Source organism: Uloborus diversus, chromosome 8, assembly GCF_026930045.1.
Source record: "Uloborus diversus isolate 005 chromosome 8, Udiv.v.3.1, whole genome shotgun sequence".
NCBI lineage: Eukaryota > Metazoa > Arthropoda > Arachnida > Araneae > Uloboridae > Uloborus > Uloborus diversus.
The window spans coordinates 150,180,936-150,198,537 of NC_072738.1; the positions used below are offsets into that span (position 1 = coordinate 150,180,936).

The 17,602-nt window shown below is 30.4% G+C and overlaps 1 protein-coding gene across 2 annotated transcripts in view; it reads left to right on the plus strand.

Moving 5' to 3' along the window:
• LOC129228047 (serine/threonine-protein kinase B-raf-like) overlaps window positions 1–17,602 on the plus strand; it is a 42,601-nt gene that overhangs the window by 23,049 nt on the left and 1,950 nt on the right. For both annotated transcript variants that reach the window (XM_054862679.1, XM_054862680.1), the window contains exons 8-17: window positions 2,115–2,319; window positions 3,371–3,407; window positions 5,987–6,150; window positions 6,722–6,833; window positions 7,646–7,730; window positions 10,910–11,086; window positions 12,412–12,458; window positions 14,658–14,779; window positions 15,234–15,365; window positions 16,924–17,058. In XM_054862679.1, coding sequence (XP_054718654.1) covers window positions 2,115–2,319; window positions 3,371–3,407; window positions 5,987–6,150; window positions 6,722–6,833; window positions 7,646–7,730; window positions 10,910–11,086; window positions 12,412–12,458; window positions 14,658–14,779; window positions 15,234–15,365; window positions 16,924–17,058 — 1,216 coding nt within the window. The remainder of the gene's footprint in view (window positions 1–2,114; window positions 2,320–3,370; window positions 3,408–5,986; window positions 6,151–6,721; window positions 6,834–7,645; window positions 7,731–10,909; window positions 11,087–12,411; window positions 12,459–14,657; window positions 14,780–15,233; window positions 15,366–16,923; window positions 17,059–17,602) is intronic.

A 17,602-nucleotide genomic window follows, 5' to 3' on the forward strand; every position in this document is an offset into this window, starting at 1 on the left:
TACTACTTTTATACTACAAATCCAAAAATCTACTTATTATTTTAAATTTTTCACTTTGACGCCATATTTGATCGTTTGCACAATGGAAGTAGACTTAAACTTCCAGAAACACAATTGGACGTTTGTATCAATGTGTAATATTGAAAATAACATTAAATGTGCAAAAAGTTATGAATTTTTGAAAATTAACTACCGTAAAATCCCGAAAGTAACCCCCCCTATTTTCAAAACAAAACTTGTTGATTTCAAAAGGGGGGGTTATAATCGAGATTTTTCTGAAAAATTAGTGAAAATAATTGTTTTTAGTAGTATTAATTTTAGAGTACAGAAAAGAAATAATAAGTAAATAAGAGTTAATATTAATGAAGAAAGAGAAATTAATTAATAAAAACTTGTCATAATTTTTTAGTAGTAATAAATCGCATGAGGGCGCACTTTTTTTTTCGAAAGAAAGGATTTTGCACCTTAAGTTGGCAAAACCCATATAATTTATCGCTTGAAAATTCATTATGTACTGAAAGTAATAAGGTTACAGTAAAATAATTAAAATCTTAATGTTCTTGTTTCAGAAAAGAAGCAAAAATCGCAATCACGGCCGCAAATTCGTTACGAAGATTGTAATTTCGAAAACTGAGCTTTGCAAAAATCGCGAACGCAAACACAGACAAATCTCTTACTCGATTTAGTAAAGTTTACATTTCTGATGATCCTAAACTCGTTCAATTACATTATTTCTCCTTTAAAAAAGGTTATTTTTAAGTTTCGCGCTACTTTTTAAGCAACACGTTTCCAAAATGGTGTCACGTTTTCAAAATGGCTCCGTGTTGAAGATCGTTCAGTTTCACAAATCAGAACAAAAATGCTCCTTCCAAATGGAATAAAAAGCAGTACAATCGTATAAATTTCTTTTGTAATACTTATGAACAAAAAAAAAAGGGTTCCCTTGCATCAAAAGGATTCTAGACATTTTGGAAGGAATAAACTATGGAGACCATTTTTGTTTTCTTTAAATCATTGTGTTTTCTTTCTTTCTTTCTTTTTTTTTAGAAAAGCAAAACTGCACATGGAGGGGGAAACTAAACCTTTGTAAATGCTTTCCAAGTAAAGCAGAAAATGTTATCCTTTTTTTGCAGGGAGTGGCAAATGAAGATGATCGGAAAAGTTTCAGGTGAAGGGGGGGGGGTATATTCAGGATTTTAAAGTGATTTCACTTTTCACAAAAAAGGGGGGGGGCTATAATCGATAGGGGGGTTACTTTCGGGATTTTACGGTATTACTTTCTGGAAAAGAAAGTTTGAAATTTTAATGTAAGCGTCCTTTAATATGTGAAAAAAAAAAAAAAAAAAAAAAAAAAAGATTATTGGCATTGGCCTATGATTGGCGGATGTTGATTTTTGTTACTATGCATTACATGGTATGCCGATTGATGCAACAAGTTAATCATATTTATACTGAAATTTAGCATTGCATTTTGCTCAATATGTTTCGTGTAACCTACTTATAAGAAAATAAAAAGTATTGTAAACCAAAAGCAGATGCTAAAAGGTTGCTGCAGGACTACAGCAAAACGCTATAATATTACGCGTGACATCAAAGAAACGCTAAAATAAGTTGAAAGTACTCTGTTTTCAACAAATAGTAAACAAATTAAAACAATTTTAAACAAAATGTTTAAAAAAAACCTAAAATTTTGACAGAGAAAACAAACGAAAAAAAAACCAAGTTTTTTTTTTTTTAAATCTAAGGGAGAAGTTTCAGTTCTTCTGCATCGCTACTTTAAACAATTTTAATTATTTTGAAAATATTACTATTTAAACCTAAATTTTGAATGAAGCGAGTAACCTGGAATTTTCTAAAAAACAACCTGGAAAACCTGGAAAAGTCAGGGAACTTTTTTTAACCAAAAGTGTATGAACCCTGATTTTAGATAATTTTGATTTTAGTTATAATTCAACTAATTAAATCTTCATAAACTCTTGCAAAATTGAAATTAAACACAAATGGGGCTGGAATGTGCACCAATAAGTAATAAGTCATTCTTTCTCAGTCAAAAAGTTAAATAGATTAATGAAATTCCAAGCAGCTTGCTAAATCAAAGATCTTTTTACAATTAGTTTATTAGCTGGTGCAAGTGGTCCACAGCAGCCTCAAGAATATGCAACTCTTCCAAATCAGTATTTATATCCACAACCACCTGCTACTTCCCCTCCTCAAGCAGTACCCAGACCACACCCACCTCCGCTGGGTCAAAGAGAGCGATCAACTTCTGCTCCTAATGTTTGTTATAACATGGTCAACCAAACAGATTTGACATTAGAGGTAAGAAAAACTCATATCTAACTCCTGAAATCGTTATGTTCAAGAAATTTAGGTGAACTGGGAAATGTAAAGTACAATTAAGTAGAATATTTAGTTTTTTTAGAAATCATTTAAAAATGCTTGTTAAATAAATGCAATGTATTTTTTGAAGTTCAATTCCAGGTATCCTGTTATAAGAATGTATGAATATATGAGAAAATAAAGCTTGAAGTTTTAAATATTTACATATTGCACAGCTGCTAGCCAGGGAAAGAAACGAAGATAACGTGAAAACTGTCCCTCCTAAATGAAAAAGGAGAAACAATTAAATGAGAATCTCCGTCAGAAATAATTTAAAAAATCTTCATCAGAAAAGATCTAATAGTATAGATAAAACACCCTTGAAAATAAGAACAATTTTCCTTATTGTTGCCATTAAAATAAGAACATTAGTTCCATAAAATCCTAGTTAGCATCATTGATCCTTAAAAAGACCAAAAAACATGAAACCTTCCATAGAAATGTATAATAATTAACCCATGCGCAAACATGGTCATTTGGGGAGACTGGGGATTAAAAATGGATTTGGGGGATTAATTTACATTTTAATAAACCATTTAATGTTATTTAGGCGTTTTGTTTTATTTATTAAATGAGATGATAAAATAATTTGGTGTAAAAATCGAACAAATATGACTGATGAGATACTTTCAAATTTATGGTTTTCAATAAAATTTGAATAAATATCTTGGAATCCTTTTTTTCTGTATAAAAGGTAAAATATGCTCTATTCTGCATGCCTGACAATGTATACAATTGTCAGGGTTTATGATTGGCTGAGTAGTTGAAGCTTGGAAACAGTACAAACAAACAAACTCACTCACTTTCGCATTTTTAATCTTAGTAAGGATATAAACTGTTACGGACTAGGCTTTTTCAAAATAAATAATCTTCAGAAAAGTTAGTCGTAATAAGGATTTATAACTATTCAACTATTTTTATTCAAATATTTTATTTTCTGTTTGAAAGTCTTGAAAGTATTTTTAATATTGGTGCTTCTTATATTTTTTAGGAGTTTTCCTCTAGACTAAGAGCTCAAGGCTCACAAGGTAATGTGATAAAATTCCTATAAATAAGACTTCAATAAACAGCATATTTTTATTATTTAAATTTAATAATTGTTTATAAATGCTCGCTTTCTTTTTTTTGTCCCTGAACATTTATCTTATCTCCTTTTTTTAAAATATTTTTATTGTAATTACCTTAATTTTCAGAAGAAATGCCGCATCCCCAAAAAAGTGCATCAAAGATAAAAATTGCTCAGAAGCACTAGGGTAACAACCCCAGTAATTGGCACTTTAAGAGTTTGTCCTTTAAACTTACCTTAGTTTTCATTACTTAGAAAAAAATATTAACTTGAAAATATTTTTGTATCAAAGAATGCACATCTGTGCATCTACTTAGTTTGCTGAAAACAAAAATATTTGAATTGATATTTTTTATAAAAATACATGTATAAAAAGTTACCAAAATCACCAGTAATTGGCACCTGATACCCCAGTGTATGACACCTTGTGATCCAGCAATTGGTGCATATTGATAGAACTGGAAAATCACTTTATTTTTCACTTTTACATTACATACAAATTTCATCATCATAAGAAGCATAATTAATGTTAGTTTAAAGTAGGTAATTTTACATAAAGTACTGTTAAATTACACATCTTGATGTTGAAGAGGTATTTTAGGGAAATAAAAGTAAATTTGGAGTGTTATCCGTGTTAAAATAAAAATGGGGAAAAATATCGAGATCATTGCTATTTCATTAGTCGGTATGCAGTTTTGATTTTACGAATTATAGCTGTTTCCATAGAAAAAGGAACATTAACCTAATGATTCTAAAAGACCATAAAAAGTAAAAAGATTATCTACAGTCGCAATATCTGACTGATGGCCAAGCATATTCATTTTTTATTGTTTCTCTAAAAAATTTAGAAGTATATTCTGTAGGATTCAAATCAATAGTAGAACCCATATAATATTGTTGCAGCAAAAGTATCAGAAACCAAATAGTGACATATTGCACAACACATTAGTGGATATAGGCTCATGTGCCAATTACTGGAGATTAGTAAAACTGAAGCACCAGTAAATGGCATCCATCATTACTTCAAAAATCCAAAAAGGGACAAAAATATACTTCTACCCATGCAAAGTAACATCTTTCAACTAAACAAAACTTTTGACAACCAAAATTTAAAATATATTTTAAGTTGGCTTTTAAGGGGTTGATGCGCATGCTTCTAAGCCAGAGAAGAAGCTTTTGCAACAAATATGGCTGATTTCACGCGAGCCACATTTGTTTCTCTTTCCTATGCATTGCTACCATTTAGTAACATGAATTGAAATTATAATCTTTAATGTAAATGTACATTCAGTTGATGTATGGCCTTCTACTTTTAAAAGATTGGGTACAAATCTTATTTTAGGACATTTTTGTTGGATGTGCCGAACACTGGTGACCTGCCAATTACTGGGGGTGTTACCCTATATCATCATAATTGCCGGGACTTTTGCAAAGCGAGAGCAAGGAAGTATCAGATAGAAGAAGCACATTTCCCATGTTCAAGGAAATTAACTATCCAGGGCTTCCAAATTTTCTCAGGCAATTACAAAAATTCTGTAAGATTAGCCCAAGACATATACAAAATCGCTCACTAAAATATTTAAAAGATCAACTCCCTTTTGAAAGCTTTTTTGCAAAGAAAGAAAATGTATCTACAAATTTCAGAAAATATCCTGCAAAATTGGCAGTTAAAAGGTTTTACATCAATATCCATTGCAAAGAAGTAGCCTGATTTGCAATTTTTGACTCGACCTGGCAATTCTGGTTATATCTCAATGATCATGACAGGAAGGAAGTAGGAAAAGATAGAGGGATTTTAAGATGCCAAGTGTAGGGAAATCCAGCTGAACTTGTTTACCCCCCCCCCCCTCCCCCGGTCCTTGAATATATCTCGCGCTAGCTATTAAGAAAAAAGTGTGAGAAGAATGGGTGAATTATAAATGCTGCATCAGTAGAAACGTGGCTCTTTAAAGAAATTAACTTTTAAACATGTGAGCGCTGCTGTGCATCTTCTGAAAATTATGGTAATCTATGCATTGTTCTATTTCATTTGCAGAATACATTTATGTATAAGATAATTTTTAGAAACTAAAAATTAACTATTTTTAGAAACTTTTTAGAAAATAAAAATTTTATTCTAAATTGATTGTCATTAAAAAAATCTCCTATTGGTGCTTCTGTCAGTTTATATTTTCTTACTTATGGTAATTATTTTCAAAGAAATGCAATTATATAAAGTTTAAATGTGTGGTACTGTCAAACTTTTATAGTGAGTACCAAGGGACTGGGACATTTGGTTGTTAAAACCAATTTTAAAATGTTCATAGAAAAAATTATAATTTGTACTATTTGTTTTTATTTCTATAATGTACCAAAGGCCTATTATAAGCGAGTTTGACTGTAGTATTATACTAACCTCAAAGCACATTTTGCATGATATTATTCATACACAGAGAATAGTCACTGATCGTCTAATAGCTAACTACTTTCCTTTCCTTTGTCCCTATATATTTTACAAAATAATTGGTATTAATATTAGAATTCTATAATTCTAATTTTCAGGTACAGCTGGTTTAGTACCTTACTGCCAAAGTGCTGCTACTATTGTCAGTTATAGTCCAAGCTCTAGTCCCACTAGAACGCAGAGTGCCCAGGGCTCTCCAACGAATAGCCACAAACCCTGGAGACCTCGTGCTCGGTCAGCTGATGAAAGCACAAGAAAAATCGTAAGTTTTTTTTTTTTTTTTTTTGGTTCTGGTTTTCTGGGTTTTTCTTTTTTTTACAAAATCAGCAATTGCTGTTGTTTTGCCTTTACTTTTCAGTTCATCAGTCAAAACACTATCTGAATCAAACAATATATTTAACCAAACATACACTGAAAACATTTGAGAGAAATCTATTGTTTTTTAAATGCGAAAACAGTTTTTGCTTCTGTTTTGTTTAAGATTTTTCAGCGAATTATGTTTCCTCTTGCATAAATATTGTAGAAGCTTTCCCTTTTTTTTTTTTTACTTTTACCAAAAAAAAAAAGGTTAATTATTGGTAATTGAAAGTTATATTTGGATATTATATTGTAATGAACAGTTCAGTTTGGATGCTGTAACAAACATTAAAATAACATTGCATCTGTTGTTATGACGAGAGAGTTACAGCAGTGAGAAGTCTTTAAAAAGAACATTGGCCGTAGTAACTAGGTGAATAATAATTATGATTTATTCCTATTTTATGTTTAAAAGTATTTGCTTGCATTTAGACCCTAAACTGCTAATTAGTTTTTAATGTGTCCAAATTTTATAGAGACCTCCTCGAGAATCTATTGAAGACTGGGAAATTCCTGCTAACGAAATTCAGACTGAGCACAGGATAGGCGCTGGATCATTTGGAACAGTTCATAAAGGACACTGGCATGGTACTTTAATTATTATTTCTTTGTTATATTAAAGTCATGCTTTGCAGTAATGTTTTTAGTCTATAGACGTAACCTGTGTTGTACTTTTTTGTTTATTTTAAAAAGTTTTTGAAAGTAGTGAGCCAATCCGGAAAAGTGAGGAACAAGAGCAGAAAAAAAAATCTTATGTATTTCCAGATTAACAAGACTTAAATCATTGCTCTCATAAAAATTTAAATTAAACTGTGATTGATTTAAATTTGAAAACAAAGTGTGGTTTCATTGATTTCAGCATTTTATTAGGAATTCTTTCATTAAAACTTGAATATTTTATGAGATAACTAAATAAACTGATTTTAATGAAACACCCAATGCTATGAAAATAAAGTTGAAAAAGGGACTGAACTAATATTTGGTTAGTTATAAAGAAAAAAAATATCTGCACTAACCACACCAGAAATGAACTGAACTTAAAAAGCAAAGAAAAAATGTCTGTAAAGTCTGAATATCCGCATCACCCCCCCCCCCCCCAATCTTTTTTGGGGGGTGGGGGGTGGAGGGAGGAGAGAGATGTATTTTAATTGTAACATTTTGTTTTTCATTATTCAAACCACAAATTAAAAGATTTTACTTTTTTGAAAATTGTTAAATTTTTTTTGTTTACTGTAGCATTATTTGCATACATTTTGGTTTTATTTTACACTTAATGTTCATAGTGTCATCACTGTGAAGGTAATAAGTCATTGCTATATATCTCAGAATCATACGGGCACTTTCCTATTTGTATGTGTATGATAAATGCTCTTTATAACATATATTGTGATCAACTATAGGTCCTGTTGCTTTAAAGAAACTAAATGTTACCAATCCCACGCCAGCTCAACTTCAAGCATTCAAAAATGAGGTAGCAGTATTAAGGTAAGAAATATGACTGCACTTTTATCAGAATTAAGAAAAATAAAACATGTTTTAAACATTTTAAACCATTGTTTTCCTCTTATACATTACAATTTCAATTGATTTCAATGAGCAAGAACAAAAAGATAAAACCAGGAAATTTTTTCAAAACTGGCAGCCAATCTGGAAAAATCATGTTGATGGGAATGGAAACAACTGCAAAAAGAAGTGTTAATGAAATATTAAAGAATATTTTTTAAACCTAAAATTATTTCTATGAGCTTTATTCCCACTAAAAAGTATGATATAAAATAAGTATATGATTTCTTGACTACAATACTCAAAGCTGCTTATAAAATTAAAAATTTGAGAGAAGAAATCAGGGTATACAACTTTGTAAGAAACGTTTTTACTGTACCATTTATATTTCTTTTCTCAATTTTTAATTAAAATTTTATTGGCTGCTTTAGAATTGATCTAATTGTAATGAAATTTATAGATAACCACGGGGGGTTTTTTTTTTTTCCTTTCTTTTCTCTTTTTTTTTTTTTATTTCCTTTTACAGAAAAGGAAGTATTGTATTTGCAAAAAAAAATTTCACTAAAAATTCGGCCTTCATTTCCATTTTGCCCACCTCCAAATTAATGTTCAGTTTTTTTTCAACCCAACCACACGCGGATAAGTGCCTAAGATAGTATAAACACCCAAAATACCCATTTTGACATTCCCTGAGTTAATTACAACGACCTTTCTGTGACGTCCGTATGTATGTATGTGCGTATGTATGTTGCATAACTAAAGAACGGTATGTCATACAAAGTCAAAATTTGGTACGTAGACTCCTAGTGTGGTCTAGTTGTGCACCTCCCCTTTTGGTTGCATTCGCGTGTTTCTATAAGGGTCTTTTGCATGTTTTATTCTAAAGTTTTTTGGTTATAAAATGTTTTTGAGGTGAAACTTTTTGAAATTAAAAACACATTTATCTGTTACCTATCCTTATTAAAAAACAACAAGGAAAAAAGTATTCACTTTCGTTGTAATACAAGCATATTGTGCATAAAAAGAGAATAGCTTATACTTATCACTAATCTGCTATTTATATTGCAAGTTTGTATGCTCGAATTTAAAACATCACGGTGAAAAAAAACTTATGATTTGGCTTAGAAAAAGCTTCAACACCTATTTTATTTTAAAAGTTCAAAATGTCCATAATTCCAAAATCTATGCTTGTTTAAGTTCAGCCTTGAAATTTGTTTGTTAACTTTATTATCAAAATTAACACTATAATTACCATTATTTTTCATTGTTTTTGGCAACAATTAAAAAGCGGAAACAGCAGAGATTATGACAGAGAGACTATCTTTAAAAGTAGTATTTAACAAGAATAGTTACAAACATGTTTTTTTTTTTTTTTTCATTTATTATGTTTTTTATTTATTTGTTTTTAAGTGAAGGACAATGAATACAAAGATGTTTACATGTAGATGTTAGTAAAGCAATTGAAAAAATTATCATTTTGTAACAAATGATTGTAAAAATGCAAGCATTGTCAGAAGAAAAATATAGTCGTTTTTCCTTTTTGAATCAAATTAACTATTACTGTCACATTCTGTATTAGTTTTGTTTTAATAAAACTGCTGCTCAAAAATTGATGAATTAGGGGGCCGGTCACATATTCTTTATGTTTAGTCTATAAAGATACAAAATGTCTCTAAACAAGGTAAATTTTTACCTAAAAATAATCGCTCGCCACCTGACAACTAACCGCTTTATTTCGGTGACTAAATAAAATACCGTAAACCGGGGTTACTTTGATACAGTTTTGGCATATTTTGTATTGTAGCACCCTCATTTTTCAAGATATTTCAACAATTCTTGAACCAAACGTTAGCTTAACATCTCAGCTTTAAATTGCCGTTTGAAATTCTTCGATATATTGAATAGGGAAAGGGGGGTTCTTTTTTTTTTTTAATGTTACCCCCATCATCCGGGGTTACTTTGTAACAACATGTTTTCTCCATCTAAAATGACTGTTTCGGAGATTTGTAATAAAGTTAACCCATCCCCACATAAATCAGTGTTGCCAAAACCATTTTAATGTTTCAATCAATTGGCGATGTCAGCGCACTCTGAAAAGTGATTCTTGAAACCCTGAGACCACCAGGAGGTCGCCAATTGTAAAATTAAGCCCGCCAGAACGGTTTAAAAAAAAAAAAACAGGTTTTTATAAAGTTACCCCGTCAGTCTAAAGTAACTCCGGTTTACGGTACTTAATCAGGCACTTTTTATGAACCCAACCGACTACAGATAATTATTACAAGTATGTTATTTTATCAAGTGAAGCCATATAAAGTGAATTTTTGGATCTCCAATTCTCCTTTATGTTTATGCACTATATTGTTTAACATTTTTTGGCAAAACTTTTATTTGGTCCCTTTGACTTGGCTATAAACAAGCGCAATTCTCCTACAATGATATTTTTTTAAAACAAGTCATTTTTATTTTTTCGCAGTTAGTTTAGGATGTTAAAATGATCCCAAGTTCGTGGCATAGTATTCGATATTGCCAACAGATAAGAAAAGTTAATATTTTTTTCTTCCCTCCACCCCTTCCAGAACTAGCTAGTGCAAACTCTCTGGCATGTACAAATGAACAATTCCTTGAAGGTAGCAGAAAAAAGGAAGAAATGCAAATGAATGAAATTAGTTAGGTCTCACATGCCAATATCAGTGGGCACATGAGACCTAATGATATGGGGGCCACGGCTTACCTTTTAGTGTAGTGCCTTTTGTTTTTGTAAAAAAATAGTATTGTGTAAAGTGGCTACTAATAATAAAAAACAGGTTTCTAAGTTAAATGAGTCTACCGATTTCTATGATTCGGTAACATTTTGAATTTATAGGTTTATCTATAGACAAAATTTTATTGATTAGTTTTTAATAACTGATAAGTTTTTAAAAATTATTCTAATTGTTCTCCCCTCCATTTTTTGTGTTATTTAATTAATGTACATTGCATTTAGTAAATCTGTATTACTTAAAACATAAATTGTCTCTTAAGCTTAAGTAAAATTAAGATGGGTATTTCTAGACTAACAGACTATACTTTTTGTCATAATTCACAGAAATTATACTTTAAAAATTATGTCAATATTTTCTTGAACTAAATATGGAGGAATTTATGATTGTTTTCTTTAACAGGAAAACACGACATGTCAACATTTTATTGTTCATGGGTTATGTATCTCAACCTCAACTTACAATTGTAACACAGTGGTGTGAAGGTTCTACTCTATATAAACATCTTCATGTTCATGAACATAAGTTTGAGATGCTAGACCTGATTGATATTGCTCGACAAACGGCTCAAGGAATGGAGTAAATATATTTTTTTGTTTTGCTACTATTGAATAGTATTAATGATTCCTTCACATTCTGATATAAATGTGTGCTTGTGGCACATTTTTCACAAGAACAAATTTGACAAAATGCATAAACATATTTTTTTTTTAAATTTTTATATTTCAAATGCAGAAATTGTCAATAAACAAATGTTTTCCTTTTTACAAGTAGAAACCCCTATGGGAAGAAAAAAAAAATCTTTGCTGCTGCTGTATTGTTATTTAAATAAGTACCATTTACAGTTGTTTGCTGAGACAATTTCAACCTTTATCATTCCCTCTCCTTGCCTTATTTTAAATGATAAAAATATTCAGCATTTGTGGATGATAAAGCATAATTTTTTGACCTGGCAATGAAAGTACTATGCATAATAACCCTTATATAAATGCTTTCAATTGTATGAAAAATTTGTTTATATCTTCACAGAGTTTGAATTTTTCACTTTTTACAATCTCGGATACATGCACGGGAGACATTTTAACAATGTTATATGCCATACAAAATGTCATGCTTGATCCTTTTAAATAAAATTACAATTTCGTTAGTATCTCACACACAGCTTGTTTTATTCCATTTCAATGTCGACCTGCTCTTATTGAAAAACCCTATATAATTGTTTTATACACTTAACCTTAAATAAGATATCTTTTGATTAAGCTGTTATTGCTATGTTTTCTTCCTTTTAAGTAATTTTACTTGTTTTTCCTTGAAAGAATATTACGGATCTAATGAAAAATTTTCAATGGGCTTGAGTACTTTTGTAAAGGAGTCACCTGGCATTTTTTAAAATGAACGAAGTAATTAAATGAACAAGTTCAACATAAAGCTTAGAAAAAAATGAATGATCCTCAAATGAACCATTAAAAATAATGCTCTGTAATGAAAACTGAATGTTTTTGACATTGTATGAGATGTGTAATAATCTTAGTTACATTCTTCAAAATTGAACACTTCACTACTTAAGAAAAATCAGCACTTACTGTCTGACCACAGATTGTATGGAAAGACAAACAGCCGGAAATGGACGAATCTATGATTTTTTTTACTGATGTCATCTTTTGCAGAAGCAGAGTCTCATTCAAATGAGCGGGATACGCGCATCAAATTTTTACTTTTCTCCCTTATTCACATAGATTCGTCTTATCTGGACGTTTGAAAATTCCATGCAATCTGTGGTTGGACAGTATGTATATGTTTAGATGTTATTTATTTTCAGTTCTTTAGTGTGATGTTTTATTATATAAAAAGATTTTTCATTAAGTATGTTTTATTTAGTAACACTGTGTTTCTTTTATTTCTAGCTACCTACATGCAAAAAACATAATACACAGAGATTTAAAATCTAACAGTATCCTTTTAAACTTGTTATATGAAACATGTTTTAAGTATATATTTTTCATTTTAACAACTAAATATGAATTTTTCCCCTGTTGCATTCTATATCATGTGTTGTTCACTTCATTGTTATTTGTACTTGAAGGTAGAAATTTGTATCTAAAAATTATATACATTCGAACCTTGTTAAACTACCCACCTCAGTGATGAGCTGAAAGTTGGTGAAAGTCGAAGGTGATGGTTTAGCGAGGTTTCACTAATCTTTTATAGATCTCTGTTTTTATGAAAAAACATTTGAAAACAAGGAATCGCCTTTCCAAATGAAATTAGAATTATAATTGCAAAAAGGATTAACTATAAATTGCTAGCTTGTGGCTTTGTTTTTATTCTCAAACTCGCAAATCAGAATTTTTTGTGCAGGTTTAAGATTGTATTTGACTTTTTGTAGAATAAAGCAAAGGAATACAATGTTATAGATTTCTGGTACAAACTGTCATTTTCTTAAGCCTGTGTATGATGTCAATCACAGGTTAAAGCTCAAAACAACTCTGAACAGAGCAAAGTTGGGGTTGAAGATTGAATGCTTTCCTAGAGTAATTAGAAAAATGTCAAAATGAAGGAATGATAGTGAGAGCGCCCCAAAGTAAAGTTTTTGGGAAAAAGGAAATTCTCCAAAAACCAAATCAAACTCTGAATTTTACTGAATAATAAAACACAGGAAAGCACACATACTAGCATGGTGACATCCAATGAGATGAGGCATTTTTTTTTTTTTTTTTAAGCAATTTTGCAATGCTGTCTTTTAATTTGCTGAATCGTCTGGGAATAGTTGCCAAATTAAGTTATTATTTGGAAGGTCTCATTAACCTCCCAACTGTGCACCTCTGCGTAGCTGGATCGATAAACTCAGGTTAAGAATTCTTGGAGAGGTTTTAGAAACTGCTCCTTGGCAGGGTGGGAGGAGATCGATTTGACAGTAAATGGGTTAGCAAAGTAAAGGCTCAGCTGAAAGAGATAAGAAAGCTCAATCCTTACCTAGTGACTAATCTCGGTGCATTGTGGCAGGTGCTTGTGACATGTTCCTTTCTCTCTCTGAAATGATTTATCTTCCACCTAAACTTTTTTGACTTTTTCTTTCAAGATGGCAGTTTAAACAGTAATATTATCTTACTGAGAATGCAGTTTTTGTTAAAAATCAGTGGCAGTTTAATGAGGAAATTCATTTTACATTTCTATTCAAAACGTTTTCACTGTCTTTCTTGGCGAACTGAGAGGGTGGCGATTTGTCAAAGGGAAGGGTGTGCTTAAGAAGGTTTGACTGTATATGTATAATAAGCATAATACATATATGTACAGTTGCATTTGTTTACAGCAAAGTCAAACTGACTAATTGAAATTTTGTTATACTTTTAATTTTGTTTTAAAAAAGAAATAATATGCATTAAAACATGAAGAGGAATTTGAGCTATTACATTATAGCCATCGATTCACTATGTAAGACTTAGCTATAAATGGGCGCAACTGTATGTATGTATAAATGTATTTCTTGTGTTGGGAATGTTGCTTCACTGTCGCTCTCATTCAGTAGAAATGAAAAAGTGGTGTAAAACTTTTTTTCTTTGTTTGAAACTCTTATTGAATTTTCCTTTAAAATATCTGTTTTTAATTCAAATGCTATTCTGTGCCTTATTCATGCATGTTATGCTCTTCAGTTTGTTGGTAGTGTTGTCTGTAACATACTAAATTCCTTGGTTTATAATGATCAGTAAACTTTCTGTTTAATTGAACACTGTGTTGTGGAAAGAAGGTTTTGTGCTAATCCTTTTTTTAGTTTTTAGGGATTTTATGAAATGAAATTTACTTTTTTCTCAGTGTAAAGTTTCAACTTTGGTTATATTTTGTAAAAAAGGGCCATTCTATGAAAAAGCCACCATTTTGTGGTGCAAGTGACAGCACATGTATTTCATAAAAAATATAAAGGTGATAAGAAAATTTTTTGCTTAAAAATCACAAACGAATTTGATTTCTTAAGTGACAAAACTTTGTTCATTAATCACTTAAGTTATTAATTTCAATGAAATATATGAGTTGCCATATACAGGACAAAATTACTGTGGAATGGCTCAAGAAAATATTTTAATCAAATCAACTTTTGATAATATTTTATGAATTTAAAAATATTTTCTGATGTGATCTTTAACAAATTTTCAAGATATATTTCTCCATGAAGATTTGACGACGGTTAAGATAGGTGATTTTGGTCTAGCGACTGTAAAAACGAGGTGGAGTGGATCTCAGCAGTTTCACCAACCTACAGGCTCAATATTATGGATGGTGTGTAAACGTTAATATTTTAACTACTTTGCATACTTTTTAAGGTTTTTCTCAAAAATATATTAGTTTATGTAGAATTAATTTAATAACTACCATTGGAGTAAACCTATCCTGGAAGCTTTGTAATGCTGTGATTAGGATCTGTGTAGACTTCACGTTGTTGCTGGGTTAAGTTTGCCCCAACTATACTTATCTTTATTTTAGATATTGTTGTAAATAAAAATCTTACAACCATATTTTATAAGAGTTACTTTCTTTAATTCCAAGGGTTTTGCTTTATTAAAACAAAAATAATAATTAAATGAACCTCAACCAGGTCACTGAATTTTTAACAACTTTTTACTGGTACAAGAGTCATAAGAAACACTCTGCTAGATGAGTAGAGATGATAAACTTGAAACTTTATTTTTGTTATTCTCATTATAGTTTTATTTTATTTTTTAATTTCACTTAGGCTCCAGAGGTGATCCGGATGAAAGATTTAAATCCATATTCCTTTCAGTCTGATGTATATGCTTTTGGTATTGTTTTATATGAACTTATAGCTGGACAGCTTCCATATTCTCATATTAATAATAAGGATCAGGTATGTTAACATTGATATTTATTTCGTTTTGAGATACTTTTAATGTGAATTGACAAACGTATTCAGTTTGCAATTACTCCATTATAAATTTAAAATACTAAGAGTTTTAGCATTTTAAATTTATAGTTAGGTAATTATAAACTGCAAAACTTTTTAGGTGAACTTAGTTTGAAATGCTTTTCTTAGCCTGAAATTGTGCAGTTAATTTCTATTATGATGAAACAGTTTTCAAGATGCATTTATCTCATTAAAAAAATCTCTAGGTATATTTGGTAATTTCAAATTAATGTTTGAATGGTGGTATTTTGAAATTGAAAAATAAATGTTAAAAAATAATGAATAGAAAGAAGATGTATTATTTTTCTCTCGGTGTGATTGTTTTTTCTCTTACCAGTACTAAGGGCTGAAATTCTTAAATTCAAATGTCTTTTCTAAACAGCCTCAACCTTATTTCATGTTTAAGATGAATTTAAAATAATTTAATGATAATAATAATAATTCAAAAGTGGAAGAACTGAAAAGATTTTTTGGAAAACTGATTTAATTGGAAAATTTGAAATCAAGCAAAAATTACTTGAACTATTTGGAGGAAAGAAGAAATCCTGATATCTGTTGAAGGCATTCAACATTAAACAAGACTCTTTAATTTAGGAAGCAATCAAATGTTTTAGCAATAATTGCAAAAAAGAGACCATTCAGTTATTAGTTAAAAGGTTCACTAATTAAAACCAACAGACTCCATAGGATGCTCTGCCCTCAACCCCAACAGTTTTCTTTAATACCAAGCCTAGATTTTCTGGCAAAAAAATTGCTTAAAATGTTACATTTATTCTATCAATTAAACATTGAATCTCCTGTAATAGAAATTGCAAGAGTTTAGTCTTGAGTTTAGTAACCCTTACTGCCACCAGACAGACCTTCCCACAAAAAAAATAATCTTTATGTTCGTTTATAACCGTACATGCATATAAATAACCATGTTAGGATTTTTATTAGTGTTTCCCCCAACAAAAAATGGGGCAGGTTGCTTCCAGATGAAAAGCACTTTTTAATAGAAATGATGTAGTAGAAAGTGTACTTTTTTTCCTTTTATTCATATTATATGCTTACAATACCCAATTGTTTTTCAATGGCAATTATTTCTTTTATATATAGTTACTATTGTAATTAATTTTTAAATTATTACAAAGAATTGTTTTAATGGTTAGTCTAGAAGATTTGTATTTAAGTCAAATTGTAAGAGAAACAAGGAAATAATTTCAAGGCCGAAAAAAAACCTTGCATTTTGATAAAGTTTTGTCAAAATTTCAAAGGGGCAAAAAGGAAGCATTGAGAAATGCAAATAAGATAAAATATAGAGGTGCAGTACACCCCTAAAAAGACCTATGGGAGACACTATACATAAGTCAAGTGCGAAAACCAAGGGTTCTGGAAGGTTAGACTCCCAGAAGCCCCCTTTTGCTGTGATTGTGACCATTACAGAGAAAGTTTTTGCTACTTTTGTGTACATATTTTAATCCTAAAAATTCCTGATCTATATTTATGTATTCCTTTCCAGATTCTTTTCATGGTAGGGCATGGCTATCTAATACCTGATCTTAGAAATACCAGGTCAGACACTCCCAAGGCTCTCAACAGACTAATCGAGGACTGTATTAAATTCAATAGAGATGAACGTCCTCTTTTTCGACAGGTACTTTTAGTTTAGATTGTTCTGCAATTGGTGCTCACTTTTAATAACTTCTTGTAATCACAAAAAAAAAAAAAAAAAATGCATAAAAACAAGTTAGTAAAATTGAATTTAATGCACTTCTTGTGGTTCGTATTTATCCATGTTAATTTATGTAGGGTTTTGTCAACACTAATGGATATTTTATTCTTTGTTTTGCTTCAAATAAAGAAAGTGTCTAAACACAGACATAGATAAGACAATTGAGGGTGTAGGATCAAAGTCCGCCACCCACTTTTCAATTTCTTATTTTTTTTCTTCATAGAAATAAAAGGGATGGCAAAAGAAGAGGAAACTTCAGTTTTTAAAAAGAAAATGATAGTCTTCTTCCTTGAGTTTTCAAGTCCCTGATGATAGAATTCTTCTTTGACCTTTCATCGAATTTGTAAAAAAGAGTTTTTTTGCCGTTTCACGTTAGTAAAAAAAATGAAAAAATTCATTGCTTCAATGATAGATCTTTAGTAACTGGTGACTAGTTTGTAAAAAAAAAAAATCGTAAGTGTTCATA